The 18,814-nt window shown below is 42.2% G+C and overlaps 1 protein-coding gene across 1 annotated transcript in view; it reads right to left on the bottom strand.

Moving 5' to 3' along the window:
* The window catches only part of LOC144680673 (CUB and sushi domain-containing protein 1-like), a 2,611,816-nt gene that overhangs the window by 588,813 nt on the left and 2,004,189 nt on the right, over nucleotides 1-18,814 (bottom strand). Inside the window, exon 17 of the mRNA XM_078541910.1 lies at nucleotides 9,253-9,440. Within this exon, the coding sequence (XP_078398036.1) occupies nucleotides 9,253-9,440 (188 nt within the window). The remainder of the gene's footprint in view (nucleotides 1-9,252; nucleotides 9,441-18,814) is intronic.

Below are 18,814 nucleotides of genomic sequence, written 5' to 3'. Positions count from 1 at the left end.
AGGTACATAAAACATGAAGTGACCCCAAAATAACAAGCTTTGACACTGCCGAGCAACTGTTAGCTGTGCAAATTGTCACTATGGGACACTTCACTCGAAGAATAACCTACTACATGGTTGTGGTAAATATACATAAACTTAATTTGATTATTTCAAATATTGTGCTGCAACTTAGATCAGTTTAACTCAGAATAGTTACAGATGACACAAATTTGTGGTGAAAATTGTTCTGTTCACAATATTCAAATGATGTAACCAGGAATGTCAGTTTAGGAACAGGCTAACCTCAATTAAAAGCAAAGCTAATGTAATCTTTTTATTTGAAGAAAAATCAAATCTAAAATGCGCCTAGAAAGCCTGAGTTTCTCCCAAACTTTTTGCCACCCATTCCATTTTTCTGAGTTCTCTATCCACCCTTCGTCAAAGTGACTTGGGAGCACAATGTGAAAATATTAATCCCTTACCCCTGACATCCATGTTCACAAAAGGAACATGTGATAAATTAAATGGCATTATGAGATATCTTAAGTGTATATGTGCTGCTCTCTTCCTTTTATTACCCCTGTGCAGTACATTGGGCCAAATTATGTTTGCTTGACTGAGGACCCAGATTCTTATGAAAGGATTGTGAGTGAGTTTGTTTAAACATGTGCAAAGTGTTAACTTTGCTTAACTGACATCTCTATGGGGTTATACGGAGTTTTTTTCTGGGATCTCTTTTGTCAATGCCTCAATGTTTATTTGCACAAAGCTAAGAGGTTTCAAGTGCTAAAAGCTTCTGTTAATGATACTTTAATGGTCTGTCTGATTGCGAATTTTATATGGTTGTAGAGACACCAGATTTTCTTTCTCAAAAAATTATGATTTTTTTTTCTGAGCGGTTTCACACATGCCGTTATTACTATAGGTTTCATTGGTTCTGTGTTTGGTATATACTGGATGAATAGACATAGAAGGGCTGTGCATTGGCATCAAAGGGTATGAGGGGCTATTGGGGGTGGGTGGGGGCATGAGTTGGCATGAAGTGGGCATGGGGGGCATGGGTAAGACCTTTGGAAGTTGTCTTTCAAAAAGTTCCTGAATCCAGGCTATCCTTCACAACTCTTCTGTGGGATCATGAGCCACGAGTCATGGAGCAGCTGCCCAACTCCATAAAACATCCAGGGGGCTAGGAGAAGCCTACCCCTGCAATACGGAACCAGTCAGTTTGGGAGTGCATGGTGCAGAATCATTACTCACACCCTCATCCCATGCCGGTGAAAATTGGAGGTGCTGGGAACGGGGGCAGGAATCCTAGAATTGGGTTCCACCCACCATTTTTAAATGGCTCCCAAGTGCTTCCAATTCCATGAAAATCCGGCCCATCGTATTTTTGTTCAGTAGCACTCTGGTAGCACTGTCTCCTCTGAACTGAAAGGTTGAATACTTAAGCACCTAGAATCATAAAAAGCTTTTGGTACAGAAAGAGGTTACTTGGCCCATCATGCCTGCACCAGCCAACAGCTTCACCTACAGGTGAAAGTGGATAAACACCTGACCACCAACACAAAAGTGCTTCCACACCCTTCTCAAATCCCACCATGAATGTGGAAACTTCTCCCTTCCTGCTCCTAAATATAGGACAGAGATTAATTGCAGAGCTATCAACTCTGCCAGATTCCCAAATATCTGGGACACATGCTAGTTGGAAGAATAATAGGAGGAACAATTTTTTTGATAAAGTAAGAGAGAGATGATTGATAAGAATAATGTGTTTGATGTAGTGTACACAGACTTCCAGAAGGGGTTTGATAAATTGCCACACAATAGGCTTGCCAGGTCAGTTGAAGCCCATGGGATAAAAGGAGAGTGGCAGGATGGATACAAAGTTGGGTGAGTGACAGGAAATAGAGAATAGTTGTTTTTCAGACAGGAGGAAGAGTTCTCCAGGGATTTGGACTAGGCCCACTACTTTCTTGATATCTATCAATGTTCTAGACTGGGTTTACAGGACACAACTTCAAAATTTGCAAATGACACAAAATTCAGATGTATTATAAACTGTCATGAGGATAATGATAGACTTCAAGAGGACATAAACAAGCTGGTGGAATGGGCAAACACATGGCAGATGAAATTTAATGCAGGTAGTGTGAAGTCATATATATTGGTAGGAAGAATAAGGAGAGGCAATATAAAATAAAGGGCACAATTCTAAAGGGTATGCAGGAATAGAGAGACCTTGGGGTATAAGTGCACAAATTGTCGAAGATGGCAGGGCAAGTTGAGAATGTGGTTAAAAAGGCATACGGGATCCTGGGCTTCATAAATGGAGGCATAGAGTAGAAAATCAAGGAAGTTAAAATGAACCTTTAAAGAATACTGGTTCAGCCTCAACTTGAATATTGTGTACAATTCTGGGCATTGCACTTCAGGAGGGATGTGAAGATTTCAGAGAAAATATTTAAGAGAATGGTTCCAGGGATGAGGGACTTCAGTTACCTGGAGATTTTGGAGAAGCTGGGGCTGTTCTCCTTAGAGAAGAGAACGTTGAAAGCAGATTTGGTAGAGGTGTTCAAAATCATGAGGGGTCTGGACAGAGCAGATAGGGCGAAACTGTCCCCACTGGTGGAAGCATCAAAAACTGGACAACACCAATCTAAGGTGAATGGAAAGAGAACCAATGGAGACATGAGGAAAAACGTGCCTCGCAATGAGTGGTTACCAACAGGAATGCACTGTCTGACAATGTAGTGGAGGCAGATTGAATTGTGGTTTAAGAAGGGAACTGGATAAGTACCTGAGGAGAAAATAATTGCAGAGCTTTGGGAAAAGGGTGGGGAAGTAGGACTAGCTGAGTTCCTCTTGCAGAGAGCCGGCATGGGCAGGAGGGGCTGAAGGGCCTGCTTCTGTGTAGTAACCATTCTGAGATATTATGAATTTCCCAAATTGTTATTTTTGAAAACAACTTTTAAAAAGACATTTCATGTCTTCTCTGTTGGTATTCATACTATCTCTCCTTCAAACCAGAGAATTGAAAATATGCAATATGATGCATGAATAATCCGCACACTTCGTGCGACCTGCTTATTCCAATACTTTCTGCATGCAGCCAGCATGTATTGCTGTGTTTATTGGCTGCATGCATCTTCAAGAGTTCCAAGATTGTAACTTCCCAGCACCACTTAATGCTACTTTGCACTGGTTCAAGGGGCAGTTGCATTGTGACTGTGGCAGGTGCTGGAGGTTGTGCAGAAAGTGAATCTGACCTGGAAAACTGTGAAGAATGGGAACAACATGAGAAACAGCAAGCTGCAAGGTTTTCAAACACTGCACTGGAGGTCTTTGTGGATGAGCTGGAGAAGATGAATACTCTGTATCTGCAGGCGGAGGAAGACCCACCAGTTATATTATCAAAAGGCAATGGGAGCAGATAAACATGGAGGTCAATGCTAGGATTCAAGCCCTAATGGCCTGGATGCAGTGCCAGAAGAAGTTCAATTATCTCACATGAGTAGTCAAGGTCAGTGAATGCATCTTCAAATGCCATATCCCACCAATTGCACCACTAGCCTCAGCTCCTGCTCAATTTATCACACTTCCCTCACTCACCTACCAAAAATCCCTCTGCCCATCAGGACTCATAATTAATATTCATATGTTTCAACCTCAACCTCACACACATAGCACTGCTGCTAGTGTCACATGCACATCTCAGCTCACACACATTACCAGCTATTCAATCATGACAGCCACATCACCCAAATAGATTACATAACACTCACTGACACCTTTCGCTCTCACTTCCAGGACAAAGTAGTGCACAAGCAGAGTCAGCAGGAGCTAATTGGAGGCAGTCAGTGCTGACCATTTTTGAGTAAGCCATTGCAGAGGCCATGGCCAGCGATGGGACTGAAAACATTTAAGGTGACCATATGCTGATGCCTCATCCTCCTCACATCCCATTTCCCCCCTGCACCCATCCCACAAAGTCTTCACATTTAAAAGCTGTAGATTGTGTAAGAATGCACCTCACAGACCCCTCCCCCCACCATTTCCCACACCACTATCTTACCTTTGTGCCTTTTTTCTTTCAGATACCCAAATGGAGCAACCTGACCAGGCAGTAGTGGAACAGTAAGCAGAGGGATCATGAAGACACAGCACCATCACTTGTTTTCACCCTAGCAATCAACAACTGAGGTAGACTGTGTGTATCTTAGAGGACAGATTTGAGGCAGTGTCAGCACATAGTGAAAACGGTGCATATGTGCAGTACAGTTAGGAGAGGGGCAAGGATAGCACAGATGGCGAGATTGCTGCAGAGGACTTAAGTGCAGAGCAAAATTCTTGGTGCAGTGGGAAGCCTGCCAAAAGAAAAATGTGGTTAATCTTGAGGAGCATGGGGCAGTCCAGCGCCAACTTGGCACAGGGTTTTTGCAAAGCTGAGAATCCATTCTTTCCAGCATGGAAGTGGTGGCCAACTCTGCTGACACACTTGTGGACACAACTGTGGTCAGTGACTGATGGCCAATGTTACATCTTCCATTGCAGCAGAAGCAGCAACCATGCAACATTTGATTGCTGCAGTGGCAGCTGAGACTGCTGTCACACAATGTCAACAACAGCTTATATTAATGTATTGCCTTTAACATAAAATATATGTACCAAGGCATTTCAAAGGAGCATAATAAAGCAAACTTAGACACGGAGACACATAAGCGGTAAGTTTTCACAAGTGTCTTAAAGAAAGCAAGCAAGGTAGCGTGTCAGAGAGGGTTAGCAAGGGAATCTTAGGGCCTAAGCAGCTGAAGGCACATTGTGCTTTCTGGATATTTAGTGTCACTTCTTAGATGGTAATTTTTCCCATATTTACCTTTTACAATGGAACTCCCACCTGGTTCATGTGGAATTTTCAACTTCTTCCCTGGTCTGATCAGAAAATGGAGTTAAGCTGATATTATTGGCAATATTTCAGTAGAATTCCTCCCTGTCCAATTCCACAGTGCTACATGGATCATATATATGCATGATATTCTTTCCAGACAGCTGCTCGGGCAGCAGAAAGCCAGAACAAAACAAAAACATTTGATTCATCTACAGATCTGGGAGTGGGTGGTGAATTACATGGACAAGATGAACTCAGAGAGGCCATGAGGGCAAATAAAATTAAAGCTCAAGAAGGGCACAAGATCGGGTCCAGGGCTGGCACACAGCTGAAGGGACAATCTCAGTCTTAGTAACAAAGAAGCCCCTAAGCTCCTTATCTATCTTGATTTCTATGACAGCCAATACAGTTACCAACATGATATCAATCCAGTTTCTTTTTGAAGGATAAAAACAAAAAGCTAAAAGCTACTGCGGATGCTGGAAATCCAAAACAAATACAGAATTACCTGGAAAAACTCAGCAGGTCTGGCAGCATCGGTGGAGAAGAAAACAGTTGACGTTTCGAGTCCTCATGACCCTTCGGCAGAACTGAAGTATACTTAGGAGAGAGGTGAAATATAAGCTGGTCTAAGGTGGGGGGCGGGGAGGAGAGAGAAGTTGAGGGTGGGGTGGTTGTAGGGATAAGCAAGCAGTGATAGGAGCAGATAATCAAAAGATGTCACAGACAAAAGGATCAAAGAGGTGTTGAAGGTGGTGATATTATCTAAGAAAAGTGCTAATTAAGAATGGATGGCAGGATACTCAAGGTACAGCTCTAGTGGGGGTGGGGTGGAAAGACTAACAAAGTATTAGTTGTAGATTTAAAAATAATGGAAATAGGTGGGAAAAGAAGAATCTATATAAATTATTGAAAATAAAAGGGAGGGGGAAGAAACGGGGTGGGGATGGGGGGAGGGGGAGTTTAAGATCTAAAGTTGTTGAATTCAATATTCAGCCCAGAAGGCTGTAAAGTGCCTAGTCGGAAGATGAGGTGCTGTTCCTCCAGTTTGCGTTGGGCTTCACTGGAACAATGCAGCAAGCCAAGGACAGACATGTGGGCAAGCGAACAGGGTGGAGTGTTAAAATGGCAAGCGACAGGGAGGTTTGGGTCTTTCTTGCGGACAGACCGCAGGTGTTCTGCAAAGCGGTCGCCCAGTTTGCGTTTGGTCTCTCCAATGTAGAGGAGACCGCATTGGGAGCAACGAATGCAGTAGACTAAGTTAGGGGAAATGCAAGTGAAATGCTGCTTCACTTGAAAGGAGTGTTTGGGCCCTTGGACGGTGAGGAGAGAGGAAGTGAAGGGGCAGGTGTTGCATCTTCTGTGTGGGCATGGGGAGATGCCATAGGTGGGGGTTGAGGAGGAGCTGAGTCACTCCACCCCAACGGCTTTATGCATGGAATATTTTTATACATCTATTAACCTGCAAGAGAGTAATATTTCCACAAACATCTAGCTAAAGTTAAACCTGTATCCATCTGTCTTGTGCTTATGGTCACAGCCCCTTTCCAGAGACAAACACATGCGCTGGAATTTTCCAGCCCCTCACGCTGACAGGATCTTCTGGTCCCGCTGATGTAAACGGAAATTTCAGTGCCTCAACGGCCCCACTGCGGGGGATGAAAACTCACGGCCACAATCTGGGTTGGTACTTCAGCATAGTACCATCACTGAATCCCCGATTATCAGCATCCTGGTGGCTACCATTGAGCCGAAACTTAACTAGGTCAATCATGTATATACTTGGGCTACAAGAGCAGGTGAGGCTGGGAATTCTGTGCCAAGTAACTCACCTCTTCATTCACCTCCCAAAAGCCGGTCCACCATCTACAAGGCACAAGTCAGGAGTGTGATGGAATATTCTCCACTTGCCTGGATGAGTGCGGCTCCAACAACACCAAGAACCTCGATACCATCCAAGATAAAACTGCCCGCTCGATCAGCACTCCATCCACCACTTTAACATTCACATTCTCCACCACCTGTGCATAATGGCGGCAGTGTGTACCATTTACAACATGCATTGCAGCAACTCACTAAGGCTCCTTCAAAAGCACCTTCCAAACCCGTGACCTCTACAACGTAGAATGACAGGGTAGTGGGCGCACAGCACCACCTGCAAGTTCCTCTCCAAGCCACACACCATCCTGATTTGGAACTATATCACCGTTCCTTCACTGCCACTGGGGCAAAATCCTGAAACTCCCTCCCTAATAGCACTGTGGATGCACCTATGCCACATGGACTGCAGCAGTTCAAAAAGGCAGCTCAACGCCAACTTCTCAAGGGCAATTGGGGACGGGCAATAAATACTGGCCTTACCAGCAATGCCCAAACCCAAGAATTTTTTTTTGAAGTACAGCTGCACTCTTAAAGGTGCTGTCCTTTGGATGAGATGTTAAACTGAGATCTTGTCTACCTTATCACATGGATATAAAGGATCCTATGCAATATTTCAATGAAAAACTGACGAGATTTTCCTGATGTCTTGGCCAATATTTATTCCTCAACCATTATCACTGAAGCAGATGATCTGATCATTAATTGCTGTTTGTGGGACCTTGTGTGCAATTGGCTGTGTTTCCTATATTATAACAGTGACTACACTTTAAAAGTACTTCACTAGCTTTAAAATGCATTGGACCTTTCTGTGGTCATTAATTGTACTATATAAATACAAGTTCTTTCGATATGTTAATCATTTATTTGTATATGTTAAAGAAATGGGGCATATTTCCTCTTCCTTTTGCCAATGAAAACAAATGTAGTGAGATTAATTTTTCCTCACAGTTTGGAGATTTAAAGCTTGGAATTTACATAGTTGATGTTTGTTTTGTTGCACCATATCCAGCAGATGTTCTCATACAGGGTTACACTTCTCCTTTTTGTCTCTCAAAATTCTATTAAAACTAGTCTTCAACACATTTTGAAGTAACGTTTGGCAACTCATCTGGTCCACTCAATTATGTTTAAAAACCATAAAATTAAAGATTGCTGTTGTGATGATATCACTGTTTAAACTTCTGAACAAGGCAACTTTGAAGGGAATTGTTCACAAGTTTAAATCAAAAGTGTGAGGTTTTCACATTTGGACCTCTGCAAATAATGAAGAAAGAAACAATTAATCTTTTTTCACAATATTCACAATGTTTATCTTAGCACATCTAGTGATTCCAAAGGTGAAATGAACAGTTTCATTTGGAAGGTGCAAACTAATCGAAGTCCTATCTAACAACAGTGTGAAAAATAAGTAGGAGATACAGTGAAAAAAAACAATTAAGTAATGCCTCTATTATTCTATTAATCTTTTTATGCGGGCTTATCACAAAGCACAAAATGCAGTACGTCCATAACACTATCGGAATCAAATGACTGTAATAATCTCAAAGGAAAATCTGTTCAAGAACTGAAGACAGCAAATGTTCACTTACTGAATTTGTACAAAATTTGCTCACCTAGCTCTATTGGTATAAGATTGATTGAACTGAGTACAGGTTGCTGTTCTCATTTGTCCAGGCTCTACCAAGAGTTTAGACAGTCTATGTGTGCCAAAGTAAGGTTTAATACTAATGAGTCAAACTGGGGAAAGGTCAGACCAATGAATTGAGGTGTATGCTCCTCAGTAATTCAGAGTAAAAATGTTTGGGAAGTTCCGACTGACATCTGTCAAAGCAATACTTGATCAGAGAGAAGAGATAATGTCACTATCCCCATTGCTGCTTTACTCCTGCAAGAGCTAAAATATATGAGGCAAATACTGAACAATAGTCTACTTGTGAGATAGAAGTACTTCACAGTCAACCTTGTGAAGACAGGTGACCCAAGCTTACCAGAGCAACTTATGTCTTATGATTCAACTAAATGAAGTCTGAGATTTTCAGAAGGAAACCGTCCAGAGTACAAAGTACAAATACACAAAAAAACACATTTTGAAATTTCCAGAGAAAGTTGTTCATACAATGTTCATTTCATGTTCTGTAGGCGTAAATCAGGCCAAAAGCATGGCCTGTTCTCCTAATGCTTCCAAAGTTAGCATTAGCACTGCACCAATATAATTGCATCCCCTCATGATGCAGGACAGCCTGTATGGTTACCCATCCACCAGCAAACCAATCCAGAGCCAGAACACAAAGCTGTAAACCATGCCCTCATATTTGTTTGTTGTAGAACCCACATTGCAATATAAACTGGGCAGGTTCTGTAGCACCAGAAGCCCAAACGATGACATCACCGTTTCCAATTGCAAAATATTAATGCAGCATCTTCATTCACCTGAGAACTGAAGGATGTGCAAAAGGCATTGTTTATACAAACAGTTCTGTTCGAGAGGGAAGAAAGAAACTTACTTGCATAGCGAATCTGAAAACCAACACTTGAACGGCTGTTGTCAGTCGTTAAGAGAAGGTACATGTAATTGCCAGTGCTGATCAGAAACTGCGGTGCTTGAGTACCATGGTATTCTCCGATTAAAGGTGATGAATTAACAGGTCCATCCCGTATTTCTAATGTGTCATAATTAACTTCAGTTTGAAACCTGTTAAGAAAAAAATCAATTTACTAATTTACAAACACCTTTGGGGAAAATAGCTGAACAGATGAGTACACAAACATTCTGAAAGCACACATGGTTGAATAAAGATGTACAATTGTTCTTTTTAAAATTGATGCATAGAAAATCTAAGAGATATGCTTGTTCCAAGCAAAATAAAATTACTATACATTAACAAATGTCTGTCGATTTCATACAGAAAAGGTAAAATCGTTCCATGCTATAAATTATGTTGAGTTATTATTTGTTGTAAGTTGGTTGTAATTACCCCACACACTGATAAATTGATTTTCATTACCCCACACACTGTTAACTTATCCCACCAGGATACTGATGGGATCGGGTACAGTGTTCGTTTTACACCCCCCCGCCCCTAAATTAAGGTGCCATTGAAGTCGTTATAGCGTAATACTGGATGAGGTGTAAAACCGTTCTAACCTGGTGAGTTAAGTTAAAATGACCCCATGTCAATAGTTTTATTTCTTCACTTTTGTGTAATGAATAGATTAAAATTATACTTGGTTCCTAGAGTCCTCAAGCTTCTTACATTATGGGCAGTACACTTCCCCAAAGTTTTCATGGGTAAATGAGCTCCATCGTATAATCCCAAACCAGCAGGCCACAGAGGTAAAAGCAAAAAACTGCGGATGCTGGAAATCCAAAACAAAAATAAAAATAAAAATACCTGGAAAAACTCAGCAGGTCTGACAGCATCTGCGGAGAGGAACACAGTTAACGTTTCGAGTCCGTATGACTCTTCAACAGAACTAAGGAAAAATAGAAGAGAGGTGAAATATAAGCTGGTTTAAGTGGGGGGGGGGGGAACAGGTAGAGCTGGATAGAGGGCCAGTGATAGGTGGAGATTGCCAAAAGATGTCATAGACAAAAGGACAAAGAGGTATTGACAGTGGTGATACTAGCTAAGAAATGTGCTAATAGGTGACATTAAGGGTAGAAAGCAGGACGAGCAAGGTACAGATAGCCCTAGTGGGGGGAAGGGATCGAAATAGGCTAAAAGGTAGAGATAAAACAATGCATGGAAATACATTTAAAAATAATGGAAATAGGTGGGAAAAGAAAAATATATGTAAATTATTGGAAAAACGAGGGATTGGAAAGGGGGTGGGGATGGAGGAGAGAGTTCATGATCTAAAGTTGTTGAACTTAATATTCAGTCCAGAAGGCTGTAAAGTGCCTAGTCAGAAGATGAGGTGCTGTTCCTCCAGTTTGCGTTGAGCTTCACTGGAACATTGCAGCAGGCCAAGGGTGGTGTGTTGAAATGGCAAACAACAGGGAGGTCTGGGTCATGCTTGCGGACAGACTGAAGTTCCGCAAAGCGGTCACCCAGTCTGCGTTTGGTCCCTCCAATGTAGAGGAAACCGCATTGGGAGCAGCGAAAGCAGTAGACTAAATTGAGGGAAGTGCAAGTGAAATTCTGCTTCATTTGAAAAGAGTGTTTGGGCCCTTGGATGGTGAGGAGGGGGGAAGTAAAGGGGCAGGTGTTGCACCTTCTGCGGTTGCATGGGAAGGAGCCGTGGGAGGGGGTTGAGGTGTAGGGGGTGATGGAGGAGTGGACCAGGGTGTCCCGCAGGGAACGATCCCTGCGGAATGCCGCCGGGGGGATGAAGGGAAGATGTGTTTGGTGGTGGCAGCATGCTGGAGTTGGCGGAAATGGCGGATCATGATCCTTTGAATGCGGAGGCTGGTGGGGTGATAAGTGAGGACACAGAGGTCTCAGCTTTGATGTCTGCCCTGCCTGCTTAGTTGATCAAGGTGTTCACAAGGGTATACAATTCACTTCAGCTTTCTAGACATAAGAACATATTTGACCAGGGTTTCCATGCCTCATTAATAACTTGTGACCTCTCCTGGAACAGGACATCTGGATATCACGACAGGACAGGCTTGGCTGGGATGACTCACATGTGGGCTGACCATACCATATGCACTTTAAAAAGTTAGGCCAGATCAATCTGCGTTGTCACCCCAACTGAAGGGCAAAGTGCTACTCTAACCTTCCAATATCCAACAGAGGCCAGGTGATCCAGTAATGTTGTTAATGGTGCAGGCGCGTGCCCCTATCATCCTTGGGGTTTAGGCGAGTTTATGCAAGTAGAAGTCGCATCTCACTGGATTTCTGGCAGTGAGACAAGGCTCTTAGAATCTGGGCTATTTTATTCAAATTCTACAGTTCTTATTTTTAAAAAACTGCATTTTATTGGCTGTGAAGAATGATAGCTGGACAGTGACAATCAATATGAAATGGGCAAAAACAATGATCAAAGTACAGTGATTCAATTTAATGCAAGTGACTCACAATTTATCTTAAATGTATGCAGCGAAATGTAAAATAGTTTGTGGCCAAAAGAGGCATCATGCTTCTGACATTACAGAATGGGTTATGTATGTGTGGATGCTTAATGCATTTGTTTGAAATCATTTCATACCTTTGCAAAAAAAAAGCAAAGAAGTGATTTCAGACTAACGCATTGAGCTTCAAATTGCAGTATCTTGGTGCAGAACTTCAGGCACCAAAACTTACTACATTGAAAGTCAATCTTTTGTCAGGTGATATTGCTTAAACATAATACAAACAAGGTCAGAAAGACAAATAGATTGCCAGCCATGCATGGATGATAATTCTTCAACACGCTTGATGAAACAGTCTAGTATAATGCTCAAAATAGGCTGTAGTTTGCCTCAAGAGAGATTTTTAGTACAGATTCAACTCTGAGGGAGAGAGATGCAAGTGATTTAATCTTGCAGCGAATGTATATTGTGTAACACAAATAAATTAGTAGCCTCCACAGGGAAAATGGCACAACACAAATCTTCCAAGTTAGGAATCTTAATACTTAGCTAAAAGTTTGAGAGCCAAAAGTTGGTTGGTCCAAGAAAACATAGCTTTCCTGTGGATAGGATGCAGGCAGACTAGAAACAAAGCTCTGCCTCTGGTTTACACAAATACACCAGCCTTATCTTTCTTCTTTTGCTATATTTACTTTCAGTATTATTTTTCTATTCTAGTCCCCAAGGCACAGGGAAATTAATCTTTTAAAATCAACAAATCTATTTGTGATAGACCATAACAAGACATTGTCTTGTACAGCACACTTTAAATTTAAGCAATCGTATGTAAGCATTATTTTTACTCTCTCAATGAAAATTAAACATATGACTAAAACACAAATAATTTATTTTAAGATGTAACTTCTATCAACAACATGAATTGTTTTGAGCATTGTTGCTTTCCCACCCTCTCCTGAAGGGACTCACCTATGGTCAACGACAGGAGGGTGTGACTGCGAGTGAGGCAGGTAAGGGTAGAAGGCAGGAGTGCAGGTGAATAAGCCTCTGCAATTGTCCAATAGGTTTGAGGTTCTCTCAGCTTGTTTGGATAAGAGTGGGGGCTGCAGGGTGGATGAGCAAACTGACCATGGCACCGTGGTACAGGAATCCATTCAAGTGGGAGGAGCAAAAAGGAATGTAGTGGTAGTAGGGGATAGTATAGCGAGGGGGATTGACACTGTTCTCTGCAGCAAAGAGCGAGAGTCCAGGCGGCTGTATTGTCTGCTCAGGACATCTGCTCAGGGCTGGAAAGGAACTTGCAATGGGAAGAGGAGGATCCAGTTGTCAGTGGTCCATGTAGGTACCAATGACATAGGTAGGACTAGGAAAAAGGTTCTGCATAGACAGTATGAGGAACTAGGCAATAAATTAAAAATCAGAACCTCAAAGGTTATAATCTCTGGATTATTACCTGAGCCACGAGCAAATTGGCATAGGGTACATAAAATTAAAGAGATGAATACATGCTCAAAGGCTGGTGTGGGAGTGGGTTCAGGTTTTTTGGGCACTGGCACCAGCATTGAGGAAAGTGAGGGCTGGACTGTTGGAAAGGTCTACACCTAAACCACGCTGGGACCAGTGTTCTTGCAAACCGCATAACTAGGAAACTAGAGAGTGTTTTAAACTAAATGATGGGGACAAGGGGTCAAATGTGGAAAGATATGGTATATCAAAGAGTAGAAACAAAACAATAGAGGAAAATAGTGATATGGGAAATGAGGGTCAGAGAATGGCAGGAAGGGACAGAGAGAAAAAACCTAAAAATGCACCAACAATCAAGACTAGAGGTTACAAAGATAAGAAAAAGACAAAACTAAAGACTCTGTATCTGAATGCACGGAGCATTCATAACAATGAAGTAAATAAATGATCTGATAGCCAGTACGGAGGCTGCAGGATGACAAGGATTGGGTCTTGAATATTGAGTGGTATATGACATTTAAGAAGCATAGGAAGCTAGGTAAATGTGAAGGGGTTGCACTGTTAATCAAGGATGGCATTTATGCAATAGTTAGAGATGAGCTTTGTCCAGGAGATCAGGATGTAGAATTAGTTTGGGTGGAGATGAGGAATAACAGGGGAAAGAAATCATTAGTGGGAGTGCTGTACAGGCCCCCTAACACTAATCACAACGTAGGACAAAATATGCAAGGAGAAATATTGGGTGCTTGTGATAAAGGGAAAGCAATAATCATGGGTGACTTCATAAATAAACTGAAAAATCAGATTGGCAGTAGCAGCCTGGATGAGGAGTTAAAATAATGCTTTCAAGATAGTTTCTTAGAACAACATGTTCTGGAACCAACCAGAGAGCAGGTTATATTAGGCTTGGTATTGTGTAATGTGACAGGATTAATTAATGACCTCAGAATTAAGGAGCCCCAGGTCGCCAGTGAGCACAATATGTTTGAATTTTACGTCCAGTTTGAAAGCAAGTGTGGGCCTAAGGCCAGCATTTTAAACTTAAATAAGGGCAACTATGTGAGCATGAAAGCTGAGCTAGCTGAAGCGAACTGGGATACTACACTAGGGGATAGATCAATGGAGAAGCAATGGCAGACATTTAAGAGGTTATTTCAGAATACTCAGAACAAGTATATTCCAACTATAAAGAAATATTCTAAAGGGGGGGCCCACTATCCATAGTTAACTAAAGAAGTTAGGCAAACTTAAGGAAAAGGTATATAACTGCACAAAAATGAGTTGCAGATCAGATGATTGGTCAGAATATAAAGAATGGCAGAGAATGACGAAAAGGTTAATCAGGAGAAAGAAATTGGAATATGAGAGGGAGCTAGCTAGAAATGTAAAAATGGATAGCAAGAGTTTCTACAGGTATTTAAACAGGAAAAGAGTAGGTAAAGTGAGTGTTGGTCCTCTAGACAGTGAGAATGGGGTGTTAATAGTAGATTATCAGGAATATTTTGCTTCTGTTTTCACTATGGAGGATACAAAAAACATTCCAGTAATAACTGTAAATCAGGAGATGGAAGGGAGAGGGGATCTTGGTGAAATTACAATCACTAGGGAAGCAGCACTGAGCAAACTTATGGAGCTGCGGGCTGACAAATCTCCAGATCCTGATGGACTTCATCCCAGGATCTTAGAAGAGGTGGCTAATGAGGTAGTAGATGCGTTGGTGTTAATTTTCCAAAATTCCCAAGATTCTGGAAAGGTTCCATCAGACTGAGAGGTAGCAAATATAACCCTTCTGTTCAAGAAGGGAGGGAGGCAAAAAATAGGAAACTATAGGCCAGTTAGCTTGATGTCTGTCCTGGGGAAGGTGTTAGAGTCAATCATTAAAGAGGTTATTGTTGGGCACTTGGAAAAACTCAAGGTGATAGGGAACAGTCAGCATGGTTTTGTGAAAAGGAAATCATGTTTAACTAATTTATTGGAGTTATTTCAAGGAGTAACATGTGCTGTGGATCAAGGGGAACCTGTAGATGTACTGAACTTGGGTTTCCAGAAGGCATTTGATAAGGTGCCATATCAAAGGTTATTGCGGAAAATAAAAGCTCATGGTGCAGGGGGGAACATATTAACATGGCTAGAGGATTGGCTGGCTAGTATAATACAGAGAGTATACATAAATGGGTCTTTGTCTGATTGGTAGGATGTGACGAGTCCCTGAGGGGTCTGTGCTGGGGCCTCAACTTATTACAATTTACATCAACAACTTAGAGGAGGAGAGCGAAGGCATGGTAGCTAAATTTGCAGACGACACAAAGATAGGTAGAAAAGTATGTTTTGTAGAAGACATTAGGAGTTTTCAGATGGATATGGGTAGGTTGAGTGAATGGGCAAAAATCTGGCAAGTGGAGTATAATGTGGGAAAATGTGAATTGTTCACTTTGGCAGGAAGAATAAAAAAGCAGAGTTTTATTTAAATGGAGAACAACTGCAGAATTCCGAGGTGCAGAGGGATCTAGGTGTTCTAGTGCTTGAGTCACAAAAAGTTAGAATGCAGGTACAGCAAGTAATTAAGAAGGCTAATGGAATGTTACCCTTTATTATAAGAGGAATTGAACATAAAAGGAACAATGTTAAGCTTCAGTTATACAGGGCATTGGTGAGACGGGCAGAATCATGCCAGATTTGCACTAGGTGCAGTAGTGGGCGGGTAAAACGATATGTTACCCATCAGCCATGATGGTGGGTTTTTACGCTGCATCATCCCAAACCCGCTGCATTGCATATCTTTGCATTCCCAGGAAACACGCTGGTTCCATGGTGGGCAGGCTCTCATTCACTCACCACACCATCACCTCGCTACTTCATCACGCCAGGCATCACAGTGTTCAGTGCTTCCAGCCCAGGAATGCAGCAAAGAAGACGTGGCCCCGAAAGGCAAGAAGACTGCAGCTCTCGGGCACCTTTTTGACACCTGCTGCAATGTCCCCTGCCCCCGCTCCGACTGCAGGAGCAGCAGCTACATTACCACTCCAGCTTGGTAGGCAATGGCAGTGGTGGTCAGTGCCAATGCTGCACAGAAGAGGTTGGCCATCCAATGCAGACATAGGATGAATGATCTCATCCGTGCAGCCAGGGTAAGGCAACCATCTCATCACTCTAAACTCACACACTCAAGCCCATCACACATTCACTGGCATCTCACTCACTGCCAGCTCAAGGGACATCACCACCCATTCTCACACACACACCCTCACATGTCCATCTCTGGAAACTGCCCCCTCAGTCCTCACCAATTTGAGCCCCCTTGCACAGATCATCATGTGCCCCCATAAACACCCTGGGATACCCTCCTTCCCCAGTACAGCTCTTGTCCTGCAGCTTCTTCCCTTACCTGAGGCCACTTCTCCTCCTTCTCCAAGCAAGACCTTGCACTGTAGCCATTGAAAAGCCATCCACATGTGGCTGATCTGGTAGGTAGAGACCTACCCGTGAGCCACCCCAAAAGTGACATGGTGCTGCCTGTGAAGCTTGGCATTGATGACTGCGAATGCTGACCGAAGCAAGGTTAGCAAATAAACCTCGAAGCCCTGAGCGAAGTGCAGCCTGTCAGGTGCACATTGCTTATGTGCCGTTGTGAAACACGACGGCCTGTTTTCCCGCTGATGTGGGTGGACAATCCAGCAGTGGGGATGAGTTCATTGGGCTGGCCTTATAATAATATGCTGGTGTATTACAATGAGGTTCCCAACGTCCAACGGCGGAAACGTGGCCCGCCATCGGAGGGTTGAGCAGACAATCACAAACTGGTTTCACGCCGTTGTCAAACCGATCGCGGCATATCGTCTGCTCAAGCCACCAAACACATCTGACACCACTGGACACAGAAAATCCTGCCCCACATCTTGAATATTGTGTGCAGTTTTGGTCTCCTTACTTAAGAATGTAAATGTGTCGGATGCGGTTCAGAGGAAGTTTACTAGATTGATACCTGGAACGAGTGGGTTATCTTCTGCGGATAGGTTGGACAGGCTGGGCTCATTTCCACTGGAGTTTTCAAGAGTGAGGGGTGACCTGATTGAAGTATATAAGATCCTGAATCGTCTTGACAAGGAAAGGAATATTTCCTCTTGTGGGTGAGTCCAGAACTAGGGAGCATTGTTTTAAAATTATAGGTCATCCTTGTAGGGGGGGAGATGAGGAGAATTTTTTCCTCTCAGAGGGTTGTGCGACTTTGGAACTCTTGACCTCAGATGGCCTTGGAAGCAGGGTCATTGAATATTTTTAAGACAGGGGTAAATAGACTCTTGTTAGGTAAGGGAATTAAAGGTTATCGGGGGTAGATGGGAATGTGGAACTCGAAACACAAACAGATCATCTATTGAATGGTGGAGGAGGCTTGATGGGCCGAATGGCCTACTTCTGCTCCTATTTCATATGTTCCTATGTTTTGTATGTTCCATGTGCAAAAGCAGTCCTTCCATTGCCTTATCCAACATCCTTAATCCATAGACAGGTATCATGAAAATATAATAATTTTCATAATATTATTGTGATTTATTATAAAGCTAGGTTAATAGTGGGGTTTGGATTAGTTTCTCTCTGTGGATGTGAGTGTGTGGTGGATGTATTTGAATTGTAGACAGCTGGTCTGGAGCTTTTGAGTTATCAAAAGGGAAGCTAGGTTTGAAATGCTAAATACACAAACATGCTTGAAGTTTTAGGATGTGAGGTGTGAGGAACACTTAGATAAACCAGAGTAGTTTGAATTTCAAAGAGATGGTAAGGCTTAACACTTAACCATAAGAAGTTAAGCCAAACAGTGTGTTTATCTTTCCCAAAGATAATTGATAATTTGAGTACTATGAAAGATTTATTTTATGGAAAAAGTAAAGTTGCAATGACATATTGGAACAATAGAATTTACATTAAAAAGGGAGTAACCTGTATAAAGGAGATGGGGTTATGTGTAAGGCAGAAGGAATTCTAAGATCTAACAAGTGTGAAAAGCTTCCAGCCTCTTTGCATTAAGCTGCTGTCTACAGGAACCAAAGCTGAGAAAACTCACTGTGAATATCACTGTCCAGGGTGTGGTGTGCTTTGCCTGGGTTTGTTGAAATGTATTTGTTTTTACTGTTGCCTTAATGGAGGTGTAACTGGAAGTCAGATTAATTAGGAGTTATTATAGTTTGTAGACCTATGTATGTGATTTAAATCTTCTCTACTATTAATAAATGTTTAATTTAGTTTTGTAAAAAACACCTCAAAAACACAGTGGACGTATTACTATTGAATTCAAGGCACGCATCTCGAAATAAAAATACAAATTGCAAAACATTTGTGGCAGCTGTTTCAAATTTCCCTCTGGGACTTGAGCAGCTCGGCTTTACCATCCGCTGTCCCATAACAGTGGAGAAGATACCTTATCAAGGCCAATGTCTGAACTAAGACAACGCAGAACAGAGATCAAACACATAACTTGCCTAATTTGTACGACACCAAGCCCAGCATTTGGCAACTGAGTCATCAAAGCGCCTATTGCCATTTCTAAAGTCCCAAATTTGAATCATGATTCGAAAAAAGAAATTTAAAGAATG

This window comes from Cetorhinus maximus, chromosome 5 (assembly GCF_964194155.1).
Source record: "Cetorhinus maximus chromosome 5, sCetMax3.hap1.1, whole genome shotgun sequence".
Lineage (NCBI taxonomy): Eukaryota > Metazoa > Chordata > Chondrichthyes > Lamniformes > Cetorhinidae > Cetorhinus > Cetorhinus maximus.
The sequence above is the reverse complement of the archived record's forward strand: the minus strand, read 5'-3'. Positions and strand labels throughout refer to the sequence as shown.